The 27482-nt window shown below is 31.4% G+C and overlaps 1 protein-coding gene across 3 annotated transcripts in view; it reads right to left on the bottom strand.

Moving 5' to 3' along the window:
• LOC131847411 (protein TANC2) overlaps nucleotides 1-27482 on the bottom strand; it is a 191035-nt gene that overhangs the window by 10859 nt on the left and 152694 nt on the right. For 2 of the 3 annotated variants that reach the window (XM_059196989.1, XM_059196991.1), the window contains exons 2-5: nucleotides 14590-15000; nucleotides 13732-13845; nucleotides 908-1083; nucleotides 104-248 (exon numbers count right to left, since the gene is read on the bottom strand). In XM_059196989.1, the coding sequence (XP_059052972.1) occupies nucleotides 104-248; nucleotides 908-1083; nucleotides 13732-13845; nucleotides 14590-15000 (846 nt within the window). The remainder of the gene's footprint in view (nucleotides 1-103; nucleotides 249-907; nucleotides 1084-13731; nucleotides 13846-14589; nucleotides 15001-27482) is intronic. The other variant, XM_059196990.1, reaches the window with a different exon arrangement.

Raw genomic sequence — 27482 nt, forward strand, 5'->3', positions numbered from 1 at the left:
CCTGATGTTGTTGACCATATACCTTCATTGTGGGTCTCATCTCATCTCATTGGTATTTCAGACCTTACTAAACTAAAAGCAACATTCTGTTGTTCATATTTACCATTGACGGAATGCCGTCTGCTGCCAGGGCTCGATGATGAGCAGTTGCTAGCTGCAGATAGTGACATGGATGCCAGGGAGCCGAGAGAGTCCCGACCTAACGGTGTCACCACATCGACTTCCGACGACCCTGTCAGGGTAGATACCTGCAAATAAAGCGAATATTTTAACTAAATAACTTGTTTGAAAGATTCTGCAAAAAATATATTTAGACATTCAAATATTACCTTTATTTATTGAACTATATTATCTTTTAAGTATTAGGCTTTCCGAGTAATTATTAGTCTTGCCTTTATCTCATTATTTGGGGTCGACGGAGTATTAACAACGGCTTAATATACATACAGTATAGTTTGATGCAGCCTCCTTGGCAGTGGACTCCAAGAGTCAAGTCCTTCTCTAATTATTTGATGACAGTAGATTGTATATGATAAAAATTATAATAATAATAGTGGACAGTTCACAGTGCCATCTAGTCCCAAGCCAAGCAGCCCTTTTGTTATGGGCCACTGATATAAATATTTAAGTCAGTTTTTTTAAATACATACGTAATATACATATAAAATACCTGGGTATTTCATATGTATATTATGAATGTATTTAAGTGTATATTATGCATGTCGGTGTTGACTGATACAAGATATCATACTCATGAAAACAAATGTTTGCACCGCGCGAGGTATCGAAACCGCGACTGCACAATGTAAAGCGGTGTGTTAAACCGCTACACCAACGAGTCCGTTAATAAATAATTGGCGATGGCTGCAATGATGATAAAAAGTAACAAAGTGATGGCAACACTAACCGGGCTAGTGTTATGTGAGGCAAGTGTATGCGCGTCGAGTGAGGCAAGTGAGGTACAGCTATCTCGAGCTTTATTGCGAGCACCGCGCCGCTCGCCGAGCAAGAGTCCGAGCCGCATGTACAGGTCATTCTGCCTTCTTGACTCGTAGCCCTGCTTGATGTGGCCGCCTTCATCATCTATAAAAAAAAATACAAAAATTTTATTACTATTCTATTCACTATTGTTTAATAAAATTGTTCTCACAAAACCCAACGAAAAAATAATGATATAATTTCAGTCAGTAATGTCATGCTGAATATTCAACAAGTACTCTAAAACATCACTCAAAATTAAAAACATTGCATGCTTTACAATCATGCACACACAAATAATATAATTATAATACGGTAATATGATTTTGTAAAAAATAAACATACAATTAAATTGTACAACAATATTATTACTATGTATAGATATTTTATTTTATAAACATAGTGTATATTTATAAAAATAGTGGAAATTAATGCCTTTTCCATTAGCGGTAATTTTTTTTATTATTTATAGTTTTGGGCTATTGTCAGGTGCTAAGACCTGTAGCACTGCGACCTACACAGATCCATTGTGCTCGCCCTTTTTCAAAGTTTGCTACCTAGACCCGTTAGGGACAAGAATTGAAGAACATTCTTAGGAGCGATGGTTTTTATCTCCTCTGAATAGAGTGTATACTCCAAAGGAGATATTTCGTTGATGCATAAGTAGGCTGTCATTTATGTATTACACATAGGATGTGTAATACATAAATGACAGTAATTTTTAATGTTATTACCGTTATAAACGTATTCAGTTTGAAACGTTATAACTAGTACGTTACGTTACGTTACTTACGCTATCAAGTATTTTGTATTTATTAATTTATATCTGTTGACGAAATATATTTTATAAGCAATATGCGATATTACAAATCTTACATAGTTTTATGTGTTCTAACGTGTCGATTGATATTGTAATGAATTTAGTAAGTACCTAACATAACAACTTTGTAACACCTCTACATGAACTTACATAGATTCTGTTTTTATGAGATCACGACCCCTGATTATATATTTATGACATTCTAAATCAATATATTGAATATAAATCTAGATATCTAATTAATTTTGTTACAACAAGAATTACGTTAATGTAAATTTGATGGCCGCAGTGGTCTAGCGGTTTAACACACTTGCATCCGATGGTCGCGGGTTCGATCTTCGCACGGTACATACATTTGTATTCATGAGGTCACACTCATGAATCAAAACACCCAGATCTATACAAACAATCACTTGTTTGTATAGATCTGGGTGTTTTTAATATATAATGATCTATTTACAGAAAACTGTATCTATATATTTATATTAGTTATCCAGCAGCAATATCACAAGCTCGGTTTAGCTTGGCACTAGATGGCGCTGTGAATTGTCGTGAGATATTAAATTAATGAATAGTAATAGTTTTTTCACCTAGGATATTTTTTTCTAGATTTGAATTTTAATGGATATAGTATTTTATATAGTTTTTTAGATGACCTCGGTGGTCTAGCGATTTAACACACTCAATTACTTATCTGTGGTCGTGAATTCAATTAGTGTATATGATTATATGGTCTAGGTGATTTTGTATGTACATAAAAATGTAATGTAACTCTAATCAGCTGTAGATAATAGTTCGGTTTGAATTACGTGGCATGTTGTGACTTGTCCACGATTTTATGTCCTAAAATAATGAAATTAGATTATATACCTGAACACTTGAAGATACTATATCAAATATAGGAAGTGGTCGTCACAGTATACTCAAAGGACATTTGCGGTGTAATGAAGACTACTTTTGCACCTGCGGAAAGAGCGCCGTGAGAAAATCCCAGCTTAGTTCCGCGATTTTAACATGATAGCTTGCAGGCCATAGGATCAGCGATTGTTTTTCGTCGATTCATCATATTTATATTAATTTATACAATAACAATTTTACTATTGTGATAGACATTAAATTAATAATTATAATTAAATTTACGAATTAATTACTTGAAAATCAGTCATTAATACGGCCTACTAATCGAATTTGAACATCAAAAATTTGATTATTATACGCGTCCAATGACTATAAATAACCCTTTTACAGAAATACTATCTGTTTTCTTAATTTTATCGAGTTTTGCCTATTAGACAGGACCGCATGCTGGCCGGCTTATAGGACTATAACTATAATAAACAATAACTATTGACTGGGGACATATAAGTATAATATATACTTATATTGTAAAAATTATTATATTACGAAGACGTCATTTTACCTTTAATTTAAATCGACTATTTGAACTAAATGGTCTACTACGACCAGTAGACTTTTCAAGTACAAGATACACAAAAGTACAAAATACAATGTACTTTATTGGAGGTCTCAATTTAACAATATAAGTAAATATTAAATTGTGAAGTGATTTATAAATGTGATGTTATTAGTGTGTCTAGTACTATAAATACAAGTTTCAGGAAATCCATTCTATTGTCAAAGTCCATTTCTCATTTTTTTTGTAATTAAACTAAACATTCATTTGCGTTATATGCTGAAATATAGCGACTTTTGTGGCCCCAATCCAACGTGGACACTGTGCCTATTGTGTAGGTACGTTTCTTTTGTATAATAGAACAGTTTATTTACATTTTTTATAGGCGGGTACGGAGAAATTGGTTTTTAAACGAGTAACTATTATGTTTGTTTACAATGGCGCAATCCGATAAGATTACTGTCTTTTAAATGCAATGTAACCGTCCGTTTGAGATGTTTATAATCACGGGAACTGTGTTAATAATTCATTCGCCTATCACTTCCCGGAAGAAAGATATTGTGAAATTGGCTAAAGTTTGAAGATGTGTTACAGTTATTAGTAATTTTTTCCTTTTCTATTCTGCTTTTGTGCATAATCAGTTTGTTTAAAAAAATGTTATAAGTGTTAAACTGTTATTTGATTGAAATTCATTTACAAGATATGATACAGGTCTAATAAATCAGCTCTCAGAGTTTGCGAATATTTCTGCTAGTTTTTGAATGTACATGATATTCAAGAACTTGTGATATCTGTAATATTTTGTTCTGATCTGATGTACTGTTTTATTTATTTTAAATGTTTCATTCTTGAATCAGCTCTCAGAGACTGCTGAATATTTCCACTAGTTCTTGAATGTACATGACATTCAAAGAACTAGCGGAATTATAATCTTTTGAGTCGAGAAAATCGTGGAATCAGAGATAGATCTCTTGCAACAATTTATACAATAATTTGCAAAAACTAGTGTACTTTCCCAACTGTTTTCCCGGATGATAGTCAGGTTACAGGTGTATTGTCAAATATAGCAGTTACAGTCAGCGTAAAATTTAACATTCCCAGATTTTTATATATATTTTGGTATATATTGAATCGAACGTTTCTTAGCAATTGAGGTATTTTACTTTATTCTGACTACATATTTGCGTTATTAAACTTAAGATTTACTACACAATATTTTTCAATTGTTTTGTAGAAATATATATTTGGACTTTCACGACTTTTGATTATATAAACGATATTTAGGCTGAAAGACTTGTATTCATGGTTTTAAATATAAAATAAAAAAATGCGATCGCAAGAAACATATCAGAATATTATGAACTGGTTTGTATGGATGAATGAACGTTGAATAAAGCATAAATCATAATGATGTAGCGACAGTTGCTGGCGAACGATTAAATAGTAAAGGGCGTATTAGTTTCGGATTTAATGGACCATTGCGCCTCCTAGGGGACTAATGATTAGAGATGCTGGAAGCCATTCTTTGATAGATTTATGGGTAATAATAAAAAATGTATTGACAGTTTTATTGGATAATTGTTTCGGATATTAACAAGTACCGTTGGCTTTCATCATATGTTTGATGTATTAAAAATGTAACTGTTACATCCGTAATACCTTTACTTTGTTGTAATGATCTTTTGTCTGTCTTTGGTCTTATAAAGTATTATATTAAAAAAATATTATATAGTGATCTATAGTAATATTGTAAATCTGAAAGTGAGAATCTCTCTATCTTTTTAAGAATAAACGCCTGAATAAATCTTAATTAAATTAGTGTTGTACATAGATTGTATCACGAGGCTATGTTTTATCTTTAAAAAACCAGTTGAAGTTGTGGGTAAACCATACATATTCCATACATAACTCGTGACAGGTAGTCTTTGATCTGAACTTCACTTTTAAATAATAGTAGTATATTTCAAAAAGATGTAGTGATTCTGAATATGCTGTAGTTTTCTTTTATATTTTCATATATAAGTATAAGATTTATAATATATGAAAATATACCGCGAATATGCGGGTAAACCATATATATATTATTATACATACTTAGGTAGTTTATGTCGATCTGAATATTTACTTTTGAATAATGGTAGAATATTTCAAAAAGGTGCAATGGTTTTGAATATGGTATTCAGTGGATATCTTGTGCAGTTTTATATTTATACGAAAATATACCATAAATCTTAGCGTATATACGCTATATATTGCATCATGCATCGTTTATACACTGAAACTCGTCTAGTAGATCTTAGAAAATACTTATAGGATGCGCTCGCGCAGGGCTGCCGTAATAAAAACGGGCGTCTCCCACGCTCCAGCCTGTGGCAGGTTCGCGCGGTGTCATTGCCGTTAGTAGGTAGTAGGGTGGCCAATTTTGAATATACAATCATAGTAAGGACAGTCGAATTTATACATTCTAAAACAGAGTAAAATCTAATATGGTAAGAGATAGGTAAAGCTCAATTATTAGTAGATGATTTTTTTATGTAATTGGAATGGTAAACAAGCTGATGTTTCACTGATGGTAAGTAGTAACCGACGTTTTATACACATGAACATCACGTTTGGTGAAGATGGGTTGAAAATTGGTTAAGAATTACATTTAATAAACACACATTCGGAGAATTCCTGTGTTGAAATAAAGCGCTAAATCGAAGCAGCGCTAAACGAAACAGCGTTAAGCTGGATCTTACTGTGCTTCCAAATTATAATTTAATCTTGAAGCATATATCAATATGTATTATGGGTATGAATATTATATGGTGACAACCCTGTCACATTAATCTGTTATGACAAGCTCCGGGACTTGATACAGTCCGGATCCACGTGTATGAAGTCTTGTCGGAGAGTTGTGTGTAATATACAGACATTACATGGCATATCGGTTAACGTACTAATACTTCCTTGTACTTTAGAATAGAATAGAAAATCCTTTATTAATATAAACTTAATTTAAGCACTTTTGAATAGACATTACAAATTTTTCAATCTATCGCTCATTCTGAAAGCTGTCTCATCACAAGAATGAGCAAAACTCGTATGTTGCTCTTTTAAATAATCATTGTAAGTTTACATTTTTATGTCGAAATGTGTGAACAACTAGCACTAATTTATTAGATTCAAATATAGGTAAATACAAAATAAGAATAATGTTCAGTCGTTGAAATTTTTATTTTTATCGTCGCTGTAGGGAATGAATAATGCAAGAATATACAGTAAAATTCAGAAGTACCTTTATTTGGGCAGGTACTATACAAATAACTTATGATCACGTCGCGTGATCATTGTGAAATACTTTCAAGATATAGAGATATAATAGAATTCTTACTATGTGGTAAGAAACTCTAGTACTATTTTTGGAGAGGGGTGGAGATTGTCAGTAAAAGGGAGTAGTGAGACAGAGTTCCTGGTAAATTCTGCATCACTACTCCATATTACGTTTATCCTGACTACCTTCTGTAATCTTTCACTACCCAACCAGCGCATACTGTTATAAATTATGATCATCCAAAGAACCTGCTAATTTTATATTTAGATTTTAATTTAAACTTGAAACTAGATTAGGATTCTAAGCTAACGTAATGATAAACTTTTATAAAAGGTTAATTTAAAATATTGGAAATAAACCTTTATATATTTGCATGTAAATTATTATTACTTTTTTTATACGTGTAGAACAAGGCTAAGGTATTGAGACGTTCCTGCTTACGCAAGAAGTGTTGACAACCCTACACCACTACTTAGTGAATAGAAAGTGAGCGTTCGTACTTACCGCTTTAATAGGGCCATGGGTTCGAGCTAAAATAGCATGTTTGAGGAAATAGTGGTTATTCATAATATACTTAATGCAAGCCGACTGATATTTAACAACATCAGGGGAAAATAACAGTTCTATTAAACAATATAGGAATTGTTACGCCTTCTTTATTGACGCCTAGTCGTTGCTTTGCGTAATAAGCGTGTTGTAACGTCTTAAAGGTCTATTTAGGAAATAATTAAATATTACATATCTTGATAAAAGAAACGAGCACATTTGGTATATGACGGCCTCGGCGGTCTAGTGGTAAAGGACAATTCAATTCCTCTTACGGCACAAACATCTGTGATCATCACGGCACATTCATGAGTATGATTATTATGTATTATTATGTATCTGTCTGGGTGTTTTCTATGTATTTACTTTAGCTAGCTTAACTTTGGTGATGATGACGGCGCTGTGTGAATTGTCCTGAGATTATTTATCTATATAGGAATTGTTTACCGCCTTCTTTATTGACGCCCACTCGTTGCTCTGCGTAATAATAACCTCTGTTAGGTCTGCTTAGGAAACAATTAAAAATAAAATATCTTCACAAAAAAGAAAAACGAGCGCTTTTGGTAATAAATCCGATTACAATTAAATTCTGTCCAAAACTTCTGTGTGATACAATAAAGTGGGTTAACTATAAAATAAAATTTTGAGAAATCGACTATAAAGTTGTAATTTTAATCAATTGATGTGGGGGGAATGGTGTATGTTGGTAATGAGGATTGATGACCCCATTGTTAGCAATGTACCATGTCAGGTTGACCTCCATGCGGTACCCCCTGGAAACCATCGTCATAAATTCTTGATGAATTGTCACAATGGGGTAACTGTAATGACCTCATCTTCCACTGTTGCCTCGCCAGCGTAAACCGTTAGCGCAGGCGGGAGCATCATTCCATTATCATCCACAAAAAAAAAATCTAATTGGTGTCAAAATTATATATTTTTTAACATCTACACATTGTTAGATAGCATGGCTTGATCTATCAACCGGAAACTAGATGAATTGACCATGACACAGTATCGTCTGTATGTCATTGTGTTCACTGATTTTTGTTAGTTACGTGATGCGACGGCTATTGTGACCCATTGTGGCTGTAACAGGGTTATAGATGATCGCACTGTCAAGGTTGATTGGTCTAGATATATGATAATGATCGTATATTACGACTTGTATGTAGTAGTCCATATAGAATATAGTTATTCTATCTAGTTTGTTTATCAATTTAGTCAATTCTGAAATGTATTATCAGGATTCTTAGTGTTTCTGTAATAAAAATACCGACTGATATTTTTTACTGACTTTCATTAACCTATATATATATTATTTATTGCACAGATATTATAATTTAGAGATAATATGAGCAAAGGTGGACTTATCTCTAGAAGAGATCTCTTCCAGTCAACCTTAAACAGTGGCATAGGTGGTACTGTGAGTAATAAAAAAATAAAAAAACAGGTGCAAAAAAAATGTCAAATGCTTGTTCTATGGAATCTATCTTAGCTTTATCTTATTCATAAGGTGGTAAGCAAATCTATCGAAATCGAATGAGAGAATTAAGATGTATATTATCGGCTCATTTTATCTCATACTAGTACTGGCGTAATTTAATTTTCGATAGATTTACTTGCTGTATTTATGTAATAGTTTACCGAAGGAATCGATTATCAAGCTTCAATTGTTTCAATTCAGTTTTCTATATTTTACTTTGAGGGTTTCTTTATTATCTGTGTGTAATTTATTTCTATAAAATAAGTATTTTAAAATACTTGAATTTGAAGATGTTTGATTGATAAAAAAAATCTATTACTCTTGCCTTATGAATTATCGTTTATTTTCCAGAATATTGAATATTACACGAACTGAACTTAATATAGAATGACATCATGGTAACATAACGTATATGCATGGTGGTACATGATGCTAATGAGGTTATGCTTCTATGAATACCGTCAAGGTTGGGCTGCTAAATTGTATTCATACAATGTTTTAGTTAAAATTGAATATTATTGAATAAAATAATAACATATTTAACTTTATTAGGGTTCCAAATATAAAGAGTCAGTGAATCATTCATATATATGTTAATGCCGAAAGAACTAAGGCTTTGTATAAAGTCGGCGTTAGAAAATTATTCTATTATTATTGTAATTTATTAAATTATGAAAAAAATTATACATCAATTTATATTTAGAATACTTTTTAAATTTCGAAAATGGAATGGTAATGTAAACAGTTGTTGTTATAGTCGATGATGATTTCATTGTATTATGGAAATTGTACAGATTAATGTTTAAATTTCGAAAACGGAATGTGTTTGATTAAGATCAGTATCTTTCGCAATAGACTGATGTAAACTAGATCGTTGTGTAGTAATCTAGTCGACAAATAATATATTGCAATTAAGACTGTAAAGTCGGCGTTAGAAGCCCTTTAATTATTACATAATTATTGTAGTTAATTAAATTATGAAAAATTCTGTTCATCAATTTATATTTAGAATGTTTTTTAAATTTCGAAAATGGTTTGATAATGTAAATGGTCAATGAGGTATTTTATTGCACTATGGAAATTGTACAGATTATCATCTTTTTCGATAGACTGGTGTAAATTAGATCGTTGTTAATCTAGTCTACCAATAATATATTGCAATTAAGACTTTGTATAAAGACGACATTCATAACTCTTCAATTAAAAAGATAAAGATTTTGGTAATTTACGGTTTATTCATTCAATTTTGAAAATTATTTCATTGTGTGATAGATCATTCATTCAGGAAGGCATTCAGTCTAAATTACATTACTCTATGGCCAATAAGCGCGAAGCTGTAATGAAAATGTTGCAAAAACAGGGAAAATGTGAATAGCTCATAGAATTCCCTAAATAAGCTTTGCTTAGTTTGAGACCAGATGACACTACATTGTGTAGGGTTCTTTATATTATTTATTTACATCATAACTACTCTCGCATTACCATAAACAATTCGGCAAAATATTTGGAACCCCATAGCTAGTTTCGTTTCACACCGGCCAACGGAAGTGATCTTTGGACCGGCTTTGTAACAAACAGCAATATGCGTTACAAACCATTGCGTGTCTAGTGAATGTTGTTTTTTGTTGACCCATTGTTGGTTTTGTAATTGGATAACAGGTTGTAATGAGTGATTAGCATTTGTCATACTCTTGTTTAATTGTGACATGTTGAAATTCAGCTGTATTTCGAAACGGGATGAAGTCGAGGCAGGTACTGGGTAGATCGTTGTCGAAGTCGATGATGTAATTTATTTGGTCTCGGTGGTCTAGTGGATGGTTATAAGGGCAGAGGAAGGCCAAAAAAGAGATGGATGGACTGTGTGAAAGATGATATGGTAAGAAAGGAAGTAAATAACGCGATGACTGCGAACGATGGTCGATAAGGAAGAAGCAGATGATGATGGTCTAGTGCTTTAGTACACCGATGGTGATAAACATTTGTAATCAAGAATTTGTGTTGGTCTGAGTATATTTTATGTATAATATGTATTTACAAAAAAATGTCTTTATGTATTTATATAAGTTGTATAATACCCATAACACAATCTCTGGTTAGCTTGGGACTAGATGGCGCTGTGTAAATTGTCCTGGGATATATTATTATTTATTACTTAAGAAATATTCTATGCTTCAATTTATATTTAGAATATTTTTAAATTTCAAAAATGGAATGCTGTCATAGACAGTGTTAAGTTTTATTGTATTAAGAAAATAAATCAGATTAATTTTTAAATTTCGAAAACGGTAGGAGAATGGAATGAAAGATACTGGATCTTTCTCAGATCGATGTAAAGTAGAACGTTGTTAATCTAGTCGAGAATGTAATACATATATCGTAATTAAGATTTTGTTCCTTAGATCAATTTCATGATATACATTGTAGACTTAATTTTTAAATTTGAAAATGGAACACTGTTTAAAAATAATCTGTTAGATTTATAGTTAAAGTGAACAATGTAATTTATTGTAAATATTTTTTTTATATTGTATCAGATTTAAAATTATCGACAATCGACAGTAGCGATGAAGGTCTTATATCTATGGCTAAATCTAAAGGTCTATGGTCTAGTATCTACAACGTTGCAACAGCGTTACATGACAGTCTGATACTAAAACCTAATTTTCGCATTATTTCGCAACAACCATTATTGTCAAGAGTAAAGGAATTAAAGTAACTATTTTACTTTGCCAATTTCTATTAAATGACGAAAGTAACGAGAGACTTTTCGTCTGTTTGGTGGGTTTGTTAGTAACGAAAATTGTCCTGTTTTTTTTACCGTTCGATGTACCAAGACGGGCGAATTGTACATATCCTCTATTGATACCCCTATACTGCTCTACTGCTATACAGCCGTGCATCATTCCATTATCGCCCATTAAAAATGTTTCTAATTACCCTATCTAGCATAACAGTTGTGAAGGTATGATTTTTAATACGTGAAGCAAAAACTTTGTATCCCTTCTTACGGAAATTGCTTGGACAAAGGAGTATGAAAATTCGAACATTCATAGTTTGTAAAGAGAAGGTGCAGATGCTAATATTTGTTTAATATTATGCATAAAAATACATTAAATCAATAAAAAAACATTACACACACTACCATATACTTGACATATACACGCATAGAAGTATATAGTATTTGACAATAGAACCTTAGTAATGTTCAAACTTATTGATAGGGCAACCACTAGTATTATTATAGTATTTATTCTTTCTATTTATCGTGTCTTATGCAATGTAACATCTAGTACAACTATATTATTCCACAGATTAGATACGGATTAGAAGCCATCGTGGGCTCACCAAGGGCGTTCTGAATCTGTCATGTTACAAGGTAGGTGACGCCGCCCTCGTGGTATTGTTCGGTGATAGTTTCGCAAATGTATGATTTGGCGCCAAGCATAATACCTGATCTTGACAATAACTAGTCTATGGCAATTAATGTTTGAAATCCTAAGCCAGTATCCGAATAATAAATGGAATAAGCAGGTATAATATACTAAAACTGCTATGAATAATGGCTATTTTGAAAATGATTGAATGATTTTGAAAAATATTCGAACATATAAAAATTGGTATTTGGTCTGAAGACAATAGCTGTATGAGTTGAGATCTTTTGCCATTATCAGTAAAGGAAATGTAAAAAGATAAAAAGAATGGTGATTTGTTAATAGATATTACATTAAAGATGGATAGTTAAGAGTGACATTTTATGAAATGATATAAGTATGTGTAAAATATTTACGTATATATATAAAGCTATTTAAACAATCGGAATGTTTAATTGTATAATTAAGGATTGAAAAATTGGAATATGATTTAGAATCACTGTAAAAATATTTATTTTATAATTCAGATAGATAATGACTTAGGACCATATAAAAATGACATTGGCACTTGTTGGTTTTAACGAAATAACGAAATGTAGATAATAATAATCATAAAATAATAAAATTGATTTTTTAATGATTTTATTTCCTTTCTATAATAATCAATAATACCTAGTACACCTAGTGAATTAATACACTCGGTTTTAGATTTCAATTGACATTTTAAACAACCATATCTAAAAAGCAACATATTTACATTGTATTGTAAATCGATTTAAATTAAACGTAACATGTAGCGTAACTAATCTGTATGTACATGAGATAGGAAATCAAATAACTTCAACGGAAACCGAGCAAGACTTTCTTTTTCCTGCACTGCGATTTATAACCAATCGTATGGTTTTACTCGCTACTAATTGAATATTTTGACATGACATTAATTCAAAGCCTCATATAAATCCGTTAAGCATTAGCGTACTTTCGTCAAACCAAATCATCTATAGACTACTCATATTTACATATACAATTTTGAAGCTACAATCTCCTTGAGTTTATTTCATTATATACATAACATCATCTACATTTATCAGTACAGTTGATCATATTCGCCCACGAATCGGTATGTTACTTTTGTCACCGATCCCTTATCTCGATTTCGTTATCGATTATTGATGTATCTTCATCATTGAGCAGAACATAACATGAAGACTTACTCATGCAACGATGTCTATTCAAATACATATGTAAATTCATATACATGATGAAACAAAAATTACCATTCATCGTGATTTAGTATCTAATTTCAATGACGATAATTGCTATTAAATACATAAAAAAAACATTACAGACAATTGCTTTCTAAATTCATGAACTGAACCAAAATATTAGCTTTCATAGCGTTATATAAAACCAACGCAAATCAACACACAAAACAAACAATAAAGAAATCAGAAAAGCTCCGTATCAAATGATCCTTTCAGATATATGTGAACAGGCAATAAGAAGTGCAAAACTCGAGCGACGAATGTGCCAGATCAGATGCTGAGGAATGTGGACCGAATACCGTCGCATTTAATTAAAACGAAAATCGACTATAAAATCGAATCAATCGATAGGCGAACGTGCTCTTTCCACGCTTTAAGTGTCTTTTATAGACCAACTGTCGTTTGGACTCCGTTGATTGTGTCATTATATTTAAATTTATGGATTAGTACATCAACACATAGACACCAATGCTGATTATTATGGATAGTAAAGTCCACATTCCCCCGACAAACATATATAATTTATTCTCCGTGCCTGCTAACTGGTTGAGCCCTTGTGGCACTGACGAGTGCGCCGACCAGAGCGATCTGATCTTATTGAAGACCATGCTCGGCCACGCCGCTGTTCTTGGGCCTTCCTCTGGCAATCCTGTTGAGTATATCGGATGCCTGATATAGCCTGCGTCGAGTGTCATAAATAATCTGGATTGCTTGACCATAGAAGGCGTAAGTAATGACTTTTCTTATTACGAAAATTAATTGAGTCTCAAGAATTTGAAAAGACAATATTTCTCATAGTGACAAATAGAAATGTTATAACCGATCAACAGACAGTCAATTAAAGTCGCGAAGGGGCAAGGGCCGTGGTGAATTGAAGTAATGCATTTTGTTAACAAACCCACGGCTCAGTGTACAATATATTTCATTATACCACAGAGACACAGTGGGCCACTATAATATAATTAATGGAAATGAAAACTGTAACAGATGCTGAGATAACGTTCGTAGTCGGCTTGTCTGCGCGGGTAGAATTGCAAAACTAACGGATCTATACCTAAAGTAATAGATACTCTAGACAGACAACCGGTCCTTTACGGAACCTACGTACATCCGGCGGGAACGTGCGTGGGTGCACTGTCGCAAGCGTCGCTCAACGTTATTTACGATACAAGGAATCTTCTATTTATGAAAACTTATAGGCATATCTACCGAACGAGCGAGAGGCGCTATGTTGACGTCTTATGAATGAAATTTCGAATTAATGCCGTATAAGATATCAATGAAGTGCATTGCGTGTGCAGCAGGCTTACGCAATGCCGACGTTAATGCAAATCAGTGGCTACCACGCGCGGGCCTACTAATATGCAAATGTGGAGACATATAAATTACTTACCAGATAGAGGCACGTGGTTCTCGTGAGAATGCCGGGAGGATCGCAGCCCAAATGGACTGCGCAGGGATTTGGGGCTAAGAAAGAATCTCTTTCTCGTGTGAGGCGGTGTGGGGCAGCTCTGTGTGAGATTGGTGGGTTGTTTTGGAGGTTTTGGCAATCGGAGCGGCGACTGCCAATCTTGGTCTTGTCTTTGTGGAGATGGTGTATATCGATCCATTACTTGCTGTCTACCCTGTCTTTTTCTGGCACATAAAGGGCACGCTTCGTTCCTAAACATGCAGGAGTAGCAGCGTTCATGTCCGCAAGTGTCGATCAGCTTTCTCTTTTTGCCCTTGTCAAAGGGCATGTTACAACTTGGACAGGTCGTGCCTCCCGTCTCGCTCTCGAGTAGCTGTCGTATTGCCGCCAGGTCTGTAACAAGAATTGGCAGAGTTAATTTTGTTTTCACTATTCCTATCCTACATCATCATAGAGATTGATAGTTAAGAATGCAAACTGGGTAGTTGTCGCTTTATGCCTGATAATCGATTAACATTAATGATCCTTGAAGCTATTTTAACTAAGGATTATGGTGTAATACGAGTTTTACGCGGGGAATGAACTGTTACAACCAATTACTAGAATGAGGATGTAGTGATGGAATTTAAATGGGATTATGGTACAATGAATGACGGTGTTTTTACAATGTAAAACAGTTTAATGCTTCTTAACAGCGTCTCGATTACAACTGTGTGTGTGTGTTTTGACTAGCAGTACAGATTATTGCACCATAAACAACATTGTATTGATAAAATATAGCCATCTTAAAGAATTTTCATTTAATTTCGCTGATTTATTGGTAAACATCATTATGACTTCTGAAAATGTGCCTCGATCAAAACTTAAATCAACACTTTCAAATTAAAGGGATCGTAAATCAACTGTCTGTAAACGAAGTAATTAAATCTGAATGCTATCTCACGACATAGTAAAGGATGGGTATATCGTTTGGCTCGCTTTGATACATGGTTATTGCGTCCTGATTCGTCGGCGACAAATGACATATTTGTAGATTGCTTGTCGTATAAGCATTCTTTCTGATATTTTACCATTACTTCCTTTTTCAACTAATGTTATCGAGCCGCAATGCCTCGTGCTCAGTTAATGTTACCAGATAACCATCTGACATTTTACCAAAATTCTATAATCCCTACAAAACAGAGATTTAGAAAAAAAACCCCAAAAAAGAAGTCTGATCATGATGATCTAATTTTACCCGATTAAGTTTGTCTTTTTGATATTTAATTAAGTTCGTGAAACTGATAACATTTTTTTAGCCGCTTCGGTGGGCCAATGTTCGCCTATAGTTCGTCACTTTTTTGAGCCAGAAAATTAGTGTTTATGGACACAAAACTCCGCAAATCCCAAAATTAACTATATTCCCCCAACGCCAAAAATCCCCCAAATTTGTGGAGATAACCTTCAATCTGGCATCATTGTATACACCAAAAGCTAGCTTTTATATGGCTATCAAATTATACAGTATGTTTATCGGACATAAAGTTAAATGATTATTTTGTTGATGAAACAGGGTTTCCAATGAGCATGATTGCAGTAAGCTGGTTCCAGCGCGGAGACTCGCTTTCCTTTTGTGACCTTTTCAAAAGATACTTTTCCATTCAATATTTACTTTAGTTAATAATTTGCCTTAAAGAGGGCGATATAAATTCATTTTATAAGTGCTTATGTAGTAATAATGTTTTAATGTTTATAATTATTCAGAATGATGAATTTTATATCTTGTTATTACATACTAATGATTACACCAATATTAGAAACGTATGAGTTTCTGTAGTCTTCGGCATAATCAATTTCGTTAGATGCTGATAGATACTGTACTTCGATAGACTTTTTGATATGAAATTTCCCATTTATATTACGTGTTTTTAATTAAAAGGTCTTTTATAAATCGTATTTTTCTATAGATTATTTTTTAGTTTACTTATTATAATTAGGTTTTCTTAGATATATAAAACTGTATTAATTATTTGTAACAATAATAATAATAATAATACGAACCCAAGACTAATCATACGGTCATCATACATCTAGTCCCAAGCTAAGCAGAGCGTGTGTTATGGGTACTAGATAAATGATACAAATACTTTTTTTTTGTGAATGGATGAATAATAGCCCGACCAATACAAACATTCATACTCATGAACACACGTTTGCATTGTGTGAGGAATCGAACCCGCGACTATCAAAAGTAAAGGTGCTAAACCGCTAGACCACCGAGGCCGTCGAGACCAATTAGGCACTGAAGATGTAACTGAGTTTTTTTTAATATTCCAGATAATTTGTGTATTTAATAATTTTGTTTACATGTGGTAAATAAATTGTACATAATTAAAGTATTGTATATGTTCATAGTTGTTGAAAACTCGTAATATCGTCATTATCCTCTGTACAACGATATCCACAGACCATATTGTTTCCGAGTTAAGTCATACAAACAAAATTTGAAATCAACAAACAAAGAAAATAAAATTAGCAACGAATCGCGATAATTATTATGAAATCGTAAAAAGAGGGGGATGGGATTGTTAGTAATGTGGACTGATGACCCCATTGCTAGCAAATTATGCCAAGTTGTCCTTCACGCTTTTCTTCTGGAAACCATCATGATAATTTCCTTGTAAATTTGACATAGACTAACTGACTTGCCTTCATGTTCATCCTATTATCCTCTACTGGTGTCACGCTAGCGTATATCATTAGTGCAGGCGGGTGCACCGTACCTTTATCATCCATAAAAAATCGTGAAAAGACCGGATTGTTTTTTAAGATATTTTCAAATTTAAAGTAATACTAAGAATGGAAAGCGGTCAAATATTTGAAAAATCTACAGTTTTTACAATTACTAAATATAAAATACAGAATTAAACTACAAAATACACAATTGCTAAACAATTAAAAGTAAGGTTCTACATTCATCAAATAAGAAAAAAACATTAAATACACTGTGGAACTACTAAGAAACGAAGTTTATAAATATAACAAACTTTGTAATATCTGCACGGGTTAAAAATATCGTTCGATATATCTTAGTACGGGGGCTTACATTTTGTCTGCCTTGTCAGACGATGAGTCATACAAAATATACAAACAACAAAAAATGCAAGTATTCATTAGGATGAGTGTTGTCGACTTCAAACCTTATCCACAACAAGTAAGGTAGATAATTGAACGAGCTGCAATAGTCACGGTTTAACGAAACGTGGTAGTAATTTTCGGTAAGACACATTAGTTTTTGCGGTTAACAATATTAACGTTAGACGATGTAGTAACGTCTAGCTTTTTTGTCTTATTCTACATACAAATTACATCGCTAACATAGACTTTGGACTTCAAAAATGGCGGTATAAAATACATGTACCTTGATTTGAAACCACTTTTGTGTCTCTGGTAAGGAACGACAAAATTCCAGTTATAGTCTTTAGCTTTACTTTATATATGCAATTTTTTTGCTTTCTTATACTATTGGAAACGTAACTATATCTTTAAAAGCAAAAAAATAGAAATTGTTTAAACAACTATGAACAAATATTTGCGATAAAAAAGTCGTAATTCGAAATAGAACTATTTCTCGTCAAAAATTGTCAAAAATAACAAGTACCCTAGTAAGGCGGGTATTAATTTTTAACATATTATAGCAAACTAATAATACAATTAACCTTTACGTTATCAATGATGGATCTATTTCTACTTCTTTTATAAATATTACTATTTTAATCCATTTATGGTATTATATTTATAAAGAATTTTAACCTTTATTAACGCACAGACAAACAATATAAATTCTGACAGTTATAGTTTTCAGTTATGTAACGTTGATAAAGTCCCCCAATAATATTTTTTCTCATATATCGATAATGTAGAGACAGCGGTCTATTACATTTTTATTATATGTAAATATTTTAAAATCAAACATACTATTAGAAGGTATATCTAAATCTTTAGGGTCAGCTGTTAATTAATAGTGGAGAACAATTAATTGCATGTAATTAATGTTGATTATGTCACTGGCATAAGTTAGTCATTAACAGTTAATGAACACTGACGATAATGCTATGATATTTGACAATATTAATTATTATTTAATTGATATTATTAATTATTACTCATTAATATATACCTGGTTATTTTTTTATTTCTATTCATTCAACTCTATTCTCTTATGTACCGGGTTAGTCGGGAGACTGTGAGAAGAGATCTTCTTACAGGTATTTTATTTTCCTTTATGGGATATTCAATGTTTCTTTACATTACATTATCAATGTAATATGTTTATTTAATCTAATCTTGTAATATTTCTTGTTCTCGAAGTTGTCTTTTTAATATTTTTATATGTGTTTTGAAGTAGTTATATTCACATAACATGTTAAACATGTAAACTTATATAACATTTATTTAAAGAGCTAGAGCTAAGTTTTTTGTTTGTTTTTCTTGTCTAAATACCGAATAAGCAAATATATAAAAAATTGAAAGAATATGAAAGTATTTCTGACGTCCAATAGCTCTTCAAGATTGTAATTTTCATCGTAAGAGGACATTTTTAAATTAATTTCAGGAAATGTATATATTTTTTCTACAATATGAGGATGTACTACGAGGTATCTCTAAGACAAATTAGTTTAAAAACATTTTGTGTGTCCAATTGGAATAGCATTCAAAACTATAAATTGGTTTCAACTACCAAATACAACAAAAATAGTGTCTGCACATCTACAGAATAGCTGCAGCAATTAAAATTTCACCAATTAAAAAAAATATTTGGAAAATTAAAACCATAAAAATATTTTCATGGGTAGCTATTGAAATATTATCAATTAAGAAAAAAATATTTTGAAATATGTCTATAAAATTTTACACGGTACGTTATGGTGAGACTACTAAGGAATTGTGCACCATGCCATCAACATAACATGTAATAGCCTACTGCAAGGTGCACGGCTTTATCTATAGGAGAAGGATATTATACTATTAGTACTATTATTACAATTGGTCCGTAGTGAGGGATTTATTTCAAGTTTACTACATTCTCTACTTATGTATTCTTAATATGCTTAAGTCTAATTAGTTATGGCTTAGAGTACCTCAATAAGAGGATAGATCTGAGCAGTCGCGCAGCATCTATTCCCCGCATGGAAACACTTTTAAATAATGAGAAATATATTTGTATTGGTATGGGTTTTATACATAATGTATATGTTAAAAAAATACATAAATATTTCTATCAGTTGTTTAGTATCCATAAAAGAGGATCTGCTTAGCTAGGGACTAGATGGCGCTATATGATTTGCCTGGGTTATTATTATTATGACATGAAATTATTTATTATTGAACCGTAACCGTTTGTTAGTCTATTTGTCGTAAACAAACAAAAACTCACAACTGGACGGTTTCTCCTAAGATCCGGTACCTAAACAAGAAAAAAACAATATAAATCATAATTCGACTAACAACTCAGCATTTTGACAGATGCAAATCACCACAGACAAGCGCAGATCTCTCCTGTCCAAATGATCTATAGGTCTATGGAAGACGCCGGAGATTTATGGTAAGCGGCGCGCGCGCTGCTCAAACCGTACCTACAATTGCGAATGGAAATCGTTTGCGGTTGCATAGTACTAACGTGTTATCAGATTATGCACCTGTATATTTACTACAGTATATAAATATATATATGTCATTCATTAAAGTATACGTGTAGCTCTGTTTATGTCATTTAAAGTTCAGAATTATTTCTAACTCGATATGCGTATGAAATTAAAATTACACTCACATAACGAGGTGGACCTTCATAAATGTTGCTATATATACATATAGTAATTTTGTAATTATATATAATACATGTACAACATTTGTCCCGAACTACAAAACCTAATTAATGAGGTAACCAATGAGTCGGTTGCCTTTTCACCTTTGCGGCACATAAAAATCAGCTCCATTTCTTTTACTTGTTCATATACTTTTTCTGTACCTTATGATATGCTATGTATATACATAGCATATGTATCTGTAATTGGTGAATAAAGGATTTATCTATCTATCTAAATGTCTATTTTTTTTTATTTTTTATTTTATATAAAATTTTCAAGCAATATTTAAGTGTCCCTAACTATTATATTTTCGAACTCTTTATACGAACGCTGTCCTTAATAAAATCCATATTCACACATAACTTTTTATAAAGTAAATTATAAATTTAGACGATTATTTTTTATTGTATACAGAATATTATGTCGATTATGTCGAGGTGTGTGTAAAAAACTCCACCTCAATAAATAAAAAACATAATTTTTAACCAATTTCAAATGCGTCATTTTGCATTTCGACAATAGTCGTGGTGCAAGCTACTGTTGCTTACAGCAATCTGTGACGATAGATATTTGTTTATTCCATTCCTGTATAGACCAATCATTAATAAAAAATACTCAGTAGACTCTATTTCACAATCAAGAGTACCTAATTTTCTTATCTAAGTGGATTGACAGACGCATAAACTATCAGGAAAGAAAGAACGCAGAAAGGTCACTTGTTTGAAGTTTTAGCTTTGTTGTTGTGTATATATTGTGTCATTTATATTATGAATGTTTTTCTTTTCTTTCTTAGTATACTATTTTATTTTTAAGTGCATACTGCTATTATATATTGTCTTATTACAGATTAATTAACAATACATTTATTTAGAATAATTACATACTATAAAAAAACAAATTAATTTGTTATAATAATAAAAAAAAATAAGATAAAAAAGAAGTAATTTAAAGTGGAAATAAAATGTTATAGTGCAATAAAATATAAATTCATTTAACTAATTAGTTTAAATGCTTAGTAAATTAAATGCCTTAATTAGGTATAATAAATATTTTATTACGATTTTATAAAGTCACTATCACTCTCAGAAAATAACATTGTATAATAGTATTTATACAGAAAATTAATACACAATATTATTCTGATTACTTACAGGTAGTCTGTTATTACATAATATGTCATAATGGTAAACTTAGTCACCTCTATCCGCCATTTTGTAATGTAGTCTATACCCCATAGCGCGCGAGTGCATGATTTCAACAGATAAAAAATCTTTGACAAGGCGTGGGCAGGTAGGCTCGTGCATTCACTACATGCAGCCAAATGTAAATACACTTTGGTTATTAGTTCGGAGTTATTAAGACATGGGGCATCGTGGGAATGTTGCTTTCTTCCATATTTTAATTACCGAAGTGGTTCTATGTTTGGGATATGTCAAGTTTTTAAATTAGCCCTTGGTGGAAATTTATTTTAGTGAGTGTTTGGACTGACAAATTTTGAAATTTCAAGTGTGTCAGCATTTGTGTGTTATTGTTTTTTTATTTAAGTTAAATGTACTACTTGTTGTGAGAAAAATAATTGTGTCTACTGGAATCGTAATATAATCTTTCGTAATATTTACATTACAGTGGGTCTATAGGGATAAGATTAACCAACTTCAAAATGGAGCAATTTTCAATTACATTCTATTTTTTGGCTAACGTTGCATCCGAATAGGTTACTAATATAACTTTTTGGTATAGGGAGTATTGTGGGGCAACCATTCTCCTAACTACTATCCGGTGATTGAAACACCAATAACAAAAAATAGTATGCTAATTCTGAATAGTTGACTAGTTTTTTATTTGAAAGAAATTACTTTCATTAAAGTCAATCTAGTTAAATTGGTTGAAATATAGTTGTATAGAATAGTATAGTACATCTAAATAATAATAATCATCTAAATAATATAGTACATCAAATATCCTCACCGTTGCCTCACAGTACATTTATGAAAATATTATGTATACAAGGAAAAACTTAGATAGTTTCAAGAAACTTAAAGACTGTGATTGCAATAAAAAAACTAATTTTACCTAAATAACAAAAATTCATAGTATTGCGTAATAATAAACTGAATAGTTGCAATTCAAATCTTATATTAAACAAATGTTATGTAAAAAAGCCTATTTTTATTTATGAAAGAATATATAGCAAGAATAAGTTTATTTCGTTATAATTTTAATTTTCAAGTCAATCTAGTTAAATTTTTGACGTTCGTGTGGAATATAGTTGTAAAATGTAGAATATGGGCTCCCTAAAATATGGTATGAGTACATCTGAAAAAGCTCTTATCACTAATGATTTAATCTTATTCATGATTATAGACCCAAAAAAAATAAAATTATATGAATATGCTCGTTCTTCTTGTGAAAAGGAAAGTGGTAGATAAAAAACAAATTGTTATGACTATTCAAAAGTGCTTAAATTGTTTATTTCATCGTTAATATCTAAAAAGAAGTAATGAGGAATCTCAAGAAATAAAATTATATGAATATAGTAAAAGGAAAATTAGGTAGTTGTCATATCGTTAATATCTGAAACTTAACTCAGACTTCTTCTCTGAAACATAAGAGTTTCATTATATCGATCCAACGAAACTCTTTAAAAAGAAGAAAACATACCTACCACGTTTGCTTGATCTAATTCACAACATTCAAGAATATCAAAAGTAGTGTTTAGTAATCTCACACATTAAAGCAGGATTGTTAACCTTAAAACATTGCTAAAAATATATGATGTATCACTGGTCGACTTCCAGACGGTTCTTTGGAAATTATCGTGGTGGTAGAGAATTTATCATGATAAGTTAACCAAAGTAACTTAGCTCTCATCCCATCATTATCCACGGTGCCCCACCATAGTATATATCGTTAGCACAGACGAGTCCATCATTCCATATTAATTTATTAAAAAAAGAACGTTAAAATATTTCCTCTTAGGCAAAGAAGAAAATATCTCGTATATTAGCTCAAATTGACTCCCTAATACATCGTCGTATTTTGACCGATTCCCGTGTGTGTCTCGTACTCTACAAGGATGAAAATATTAGTACCGAAAACAAAAAATCTCATAATTGCAAGTGGATCCTCAAACAGTTGGCATCCCTGTGCGCGAGGATGACTAAGCTCTCGCCGAATAAAGATTTTTATCTGCACCCGATCGTGACGACAAATCGTAACATTTGCACGATTTCTTGCGACATCTGAATTTACTAGTGATGTGTTTCTATCACGGTACAATAATTCGATTATCGATGTATCGATGTGGTTCACTTACCGATCGAGATACGAATCGCTGTCAGATTTAGCGCCCGAGGTTTCGGGGTTATCTGCGATTGGACAAGCAAGCTTGGAGACTATTAATTCTGATTGGATTGATAAATTGTTTCGAAATTGTTGAAATATTGTACTTTTGCCGCCTATTCTATCTACATTTGGGAATATAAAAATATTCCACTTGTTTTTTTTAATAGAAGTCGAGACAACTCACCTAGTTTTGGCTTAGAGGTGCCAAGTCATATTTGTTTCTGACCTAGGGCTGTTAGAAGTGAGTTTTTTTATAATATTTAATATAATGCATATATTTTAGGGGGGAGAGGTAACTGCCCTTCTTTGCCTCCTCCTTGGGAAGGTCCCTGAGCATGATATACTTATTATGTTCAACATTCACAAAACACTAGATAACCGGACTTCTATAAATATTAACAGAAAATACGACTATTATTCTACATTTTTAAGAAATTGCGTATCGAATTTCTAACTGGTAGAATAGATTAATAAAGACATACAGAATGCATAGACGAAATTACAGATGAATACTCGGGAATTGCAAGTAAAATTGTTCTCGGAGTGAACTTTCTAAAATGACTGCCAATTACAGTCTAGTAATAGTTTTTGATGAAGCTCTATGTTGTGATGAAAATAATAGTAGGATTGTTTTTATGGTAGATCAATATTAATTTTGAATGAATAGATCAATATTAATTAGAAGAAAACTTAAATGAACTAAATTAATACTATTTAACTGATATCGAAGAATTTTACATCATAGATTTAATTTTCTTTATTCAGATATAGGTACTTATAGAATATTTACTATTTAATATTCATAATATATTTGTAAATAAAGATTTGGATGTCCTGACTAATCAATTATTCGGTGATAAATGAAATTTAATCTATCAACTGTAACAGTAAGATTAGAATTTCAATAACATTAATACTATTTGGAGTTTTATTGGTTTGTATTTCGATTTATATTGTAGACGTGAAAATATTTATCTTAATACCAAGCCACGTTATTTATGTACTTGATACATAATTAATACGATGTGAAAGAGTGAAATCGATTGTTTCTCTTCGGTCCAATTAAACAATCGATTGGAGTGGGCTCGAGTGAGTTAGGGCCCATTACCATAGCACGGAAAGATAACCATGATAACTCGAATTAAAGTTTTATAATTATATGAGAAAATATATAAGTAGTCTCTGTATAAATACGTGAAGCAAAAACTTTATACTCTGTTTTCCAAAAAATTTGCAAACGGAGGGTCATGGAATTTCGCACACTAATAGTTTATATGGAGAAGAAGTGCATAAGTATAAAAAATACATTATAATAATAGAAAAAAAACATTTGAACTTGATAATGTTCAAACTTATAATTTAAATTAATTCTAGTCGAATTTAGACTATTGGGCGACCACTATACTATACTGTTGTAGAAATATGTAGTAAAACTATTTATGCCTAGAAAAATGTATTTAATGGTAAGATGGTAGACAGTGAAGTGAGAATTATATAATTTTGTTTTTATAATTTTGATTAAAGAATATAAGAATTTAAAAATTTTAAATATATTAATATCAAAAGAGTTCCTTAACATATACTTATTAGACGTAATTTTAGTAATATTTTTACACCATGAACTCCTAAATAGTTGAACAAAGGTATGACATGACGACGCTAAGTAATTATATTCCAGTTCAAAATACTGTTGCTTTAAAACGGTTTGTAATAAATCAAACACAAGTAATAAATTATTGAAAGTTAATATTATTACAGAAAAAAAACCCATTAATAAAATTTTATTTGATCACGCATTTTTGTCATTTTGTTACCAAAACCACGGAACAGGAAATTTTGTTTTAAAAAATGGCGGTCACCTTTTGTCTTTTATCATCGCCTAATTACAGTAGAGTTCTAGTAGTTACAGTATTCTTATCATAAGCGAGAAAAATATGACTAACACTAGTAATCTGCTTCTCACGCCTGCAGTTAACTTCGAGAGTTAACGAAAATTTACGCGAAGCATCTAAATGTCGCATTCTCACCAATTCCAATGCAAAAGACAATAAACAGTAACAAAATATGGTAAGATTAATTTATTTTTGTTGTAATATATAGTCCAATAAATAAGAGGAAATCTAGGTAATTGATTAAGTATGCATTTTTTTTTCCGACTGTACGTGTGTATTTGTTATAACATGTCTGCTAGTGTTGTAAATTATCTTAGATTTAATGTTTTTTTAGTTAATTGGAAATAAAAAAGTAAGTTTGTCTGCCTGTAAGATTTTTATGACTAAATGGCTGAACAGATGTGATTGAAATTTGGCACAAAGTAAAAAATAAATATTATGAGGACTGACATATACGGTCTTGTTTATCAAAAAAAGCAGGCGAAGTTACGGATATTAATTATTAATACATATAAGTTTTTATATCTGTATTATACAATCTTATTTACAGTTTCAATTGCTATAAAACACAATATACTTAGGTTTTTACGTAAGCTCTACCATTTTACTGTGCATAAAACGAGCAAGTTATTATCGAATGTTAATCTTTATACTTGCAGAAATCGACTGTCAACATAGGCATTTACATTAAAGAAGCCACTGTAATCTACGGCCGTGAATTGTGTATGTAGAAAGCAGTTATAATACTTTACAGCGACTATACTACCAGGGGTCTGCAGTATTTTTTTTTATATTTTCATTAATTATATGTTTTATTTATTTAATCAACATACTGGCAGGTTTAACAGTTTACCACACCACCACAAGCGGTCGTGGGTTCGATTACTCGCATTTCCTTCATGAATAATTGATTGTATCAGTTTGGGTGTTTTTTCTATGTGTATGTATTTACAAAAATGTATTCAAGTATTTCTATTATCTTTAGTAAAATATGAAATATATCTATTATGTATAAGGAAGCTGTTGACTATTGATCAATTATTATGAAAAAATTCTATAAAAAATGCAATGAACAAAGGAATATAATAAAAATAAATACGTGTGCAGTATATCTGTGGACACGGATGACGTTGAACAATGTTTACCTGTGAACAAAAAAATAATAAAGTTTAGATGAATCCAAACATAATATTATGAATACAAAATTATCAATTAAATTATTATAAAATTACATTTCACTATAACTAAATTTCAAATGTAATGGATTAAAATATAAAATACCTACAGTTTAATATAGATAAAGTAATATATTTTAGGTTAAAAAAAAGTGTATTGCAAAAACATACGGGCTGGATACGTCATGGTTAAAAATGTAGTGGTTACTTGCTCAGTAGTCATAGTGATAAATATATGAAGTTCGAATACATAATTTAAAAAAATAAGGAACATAATTCATCGATTAATTATTTGGCGGGATATCGCTGGATATCGTCTTGTCAAATTGTCAATTTATTTTACACCACTAACCAAAGAAGGAATGTCTATAATTTTCAAGGTTAGTATGCATAATGTAAGTTTTTTCATTCATGACTCGATAATAGTAATGGATAAATTAATAAAATATAAAAAAGAGAAAAAGGTTTTAGTAATTGAGTATTTGTTTGTAATGGGTAAATTAAAATAATACTTGACCAATTTAAAAAATTCTTTCTATTATAAGTGAGTAATAGTTTTTTACACTAGGATGTTGGCTAACCAGCATATGGCTCATGGGGTATACAATTATATATAT

The sequence above is a fragment of the Achroia grisella genome, unplaced genomic scaffold (assembly GCF_030625045.1).
Source record: "Achroia grisella isolate CSIRO2021 unplaced genomic scaffold, CSIRO_AGI_Agris_v1 utg534, whole genome shotgun sequence".
Lineage (NCBI taxonomy): Eukaryota > Metazoa > Arthropoda > Insecta > Lepidoptera > Pyralidae > Achroia > Achroia grisella.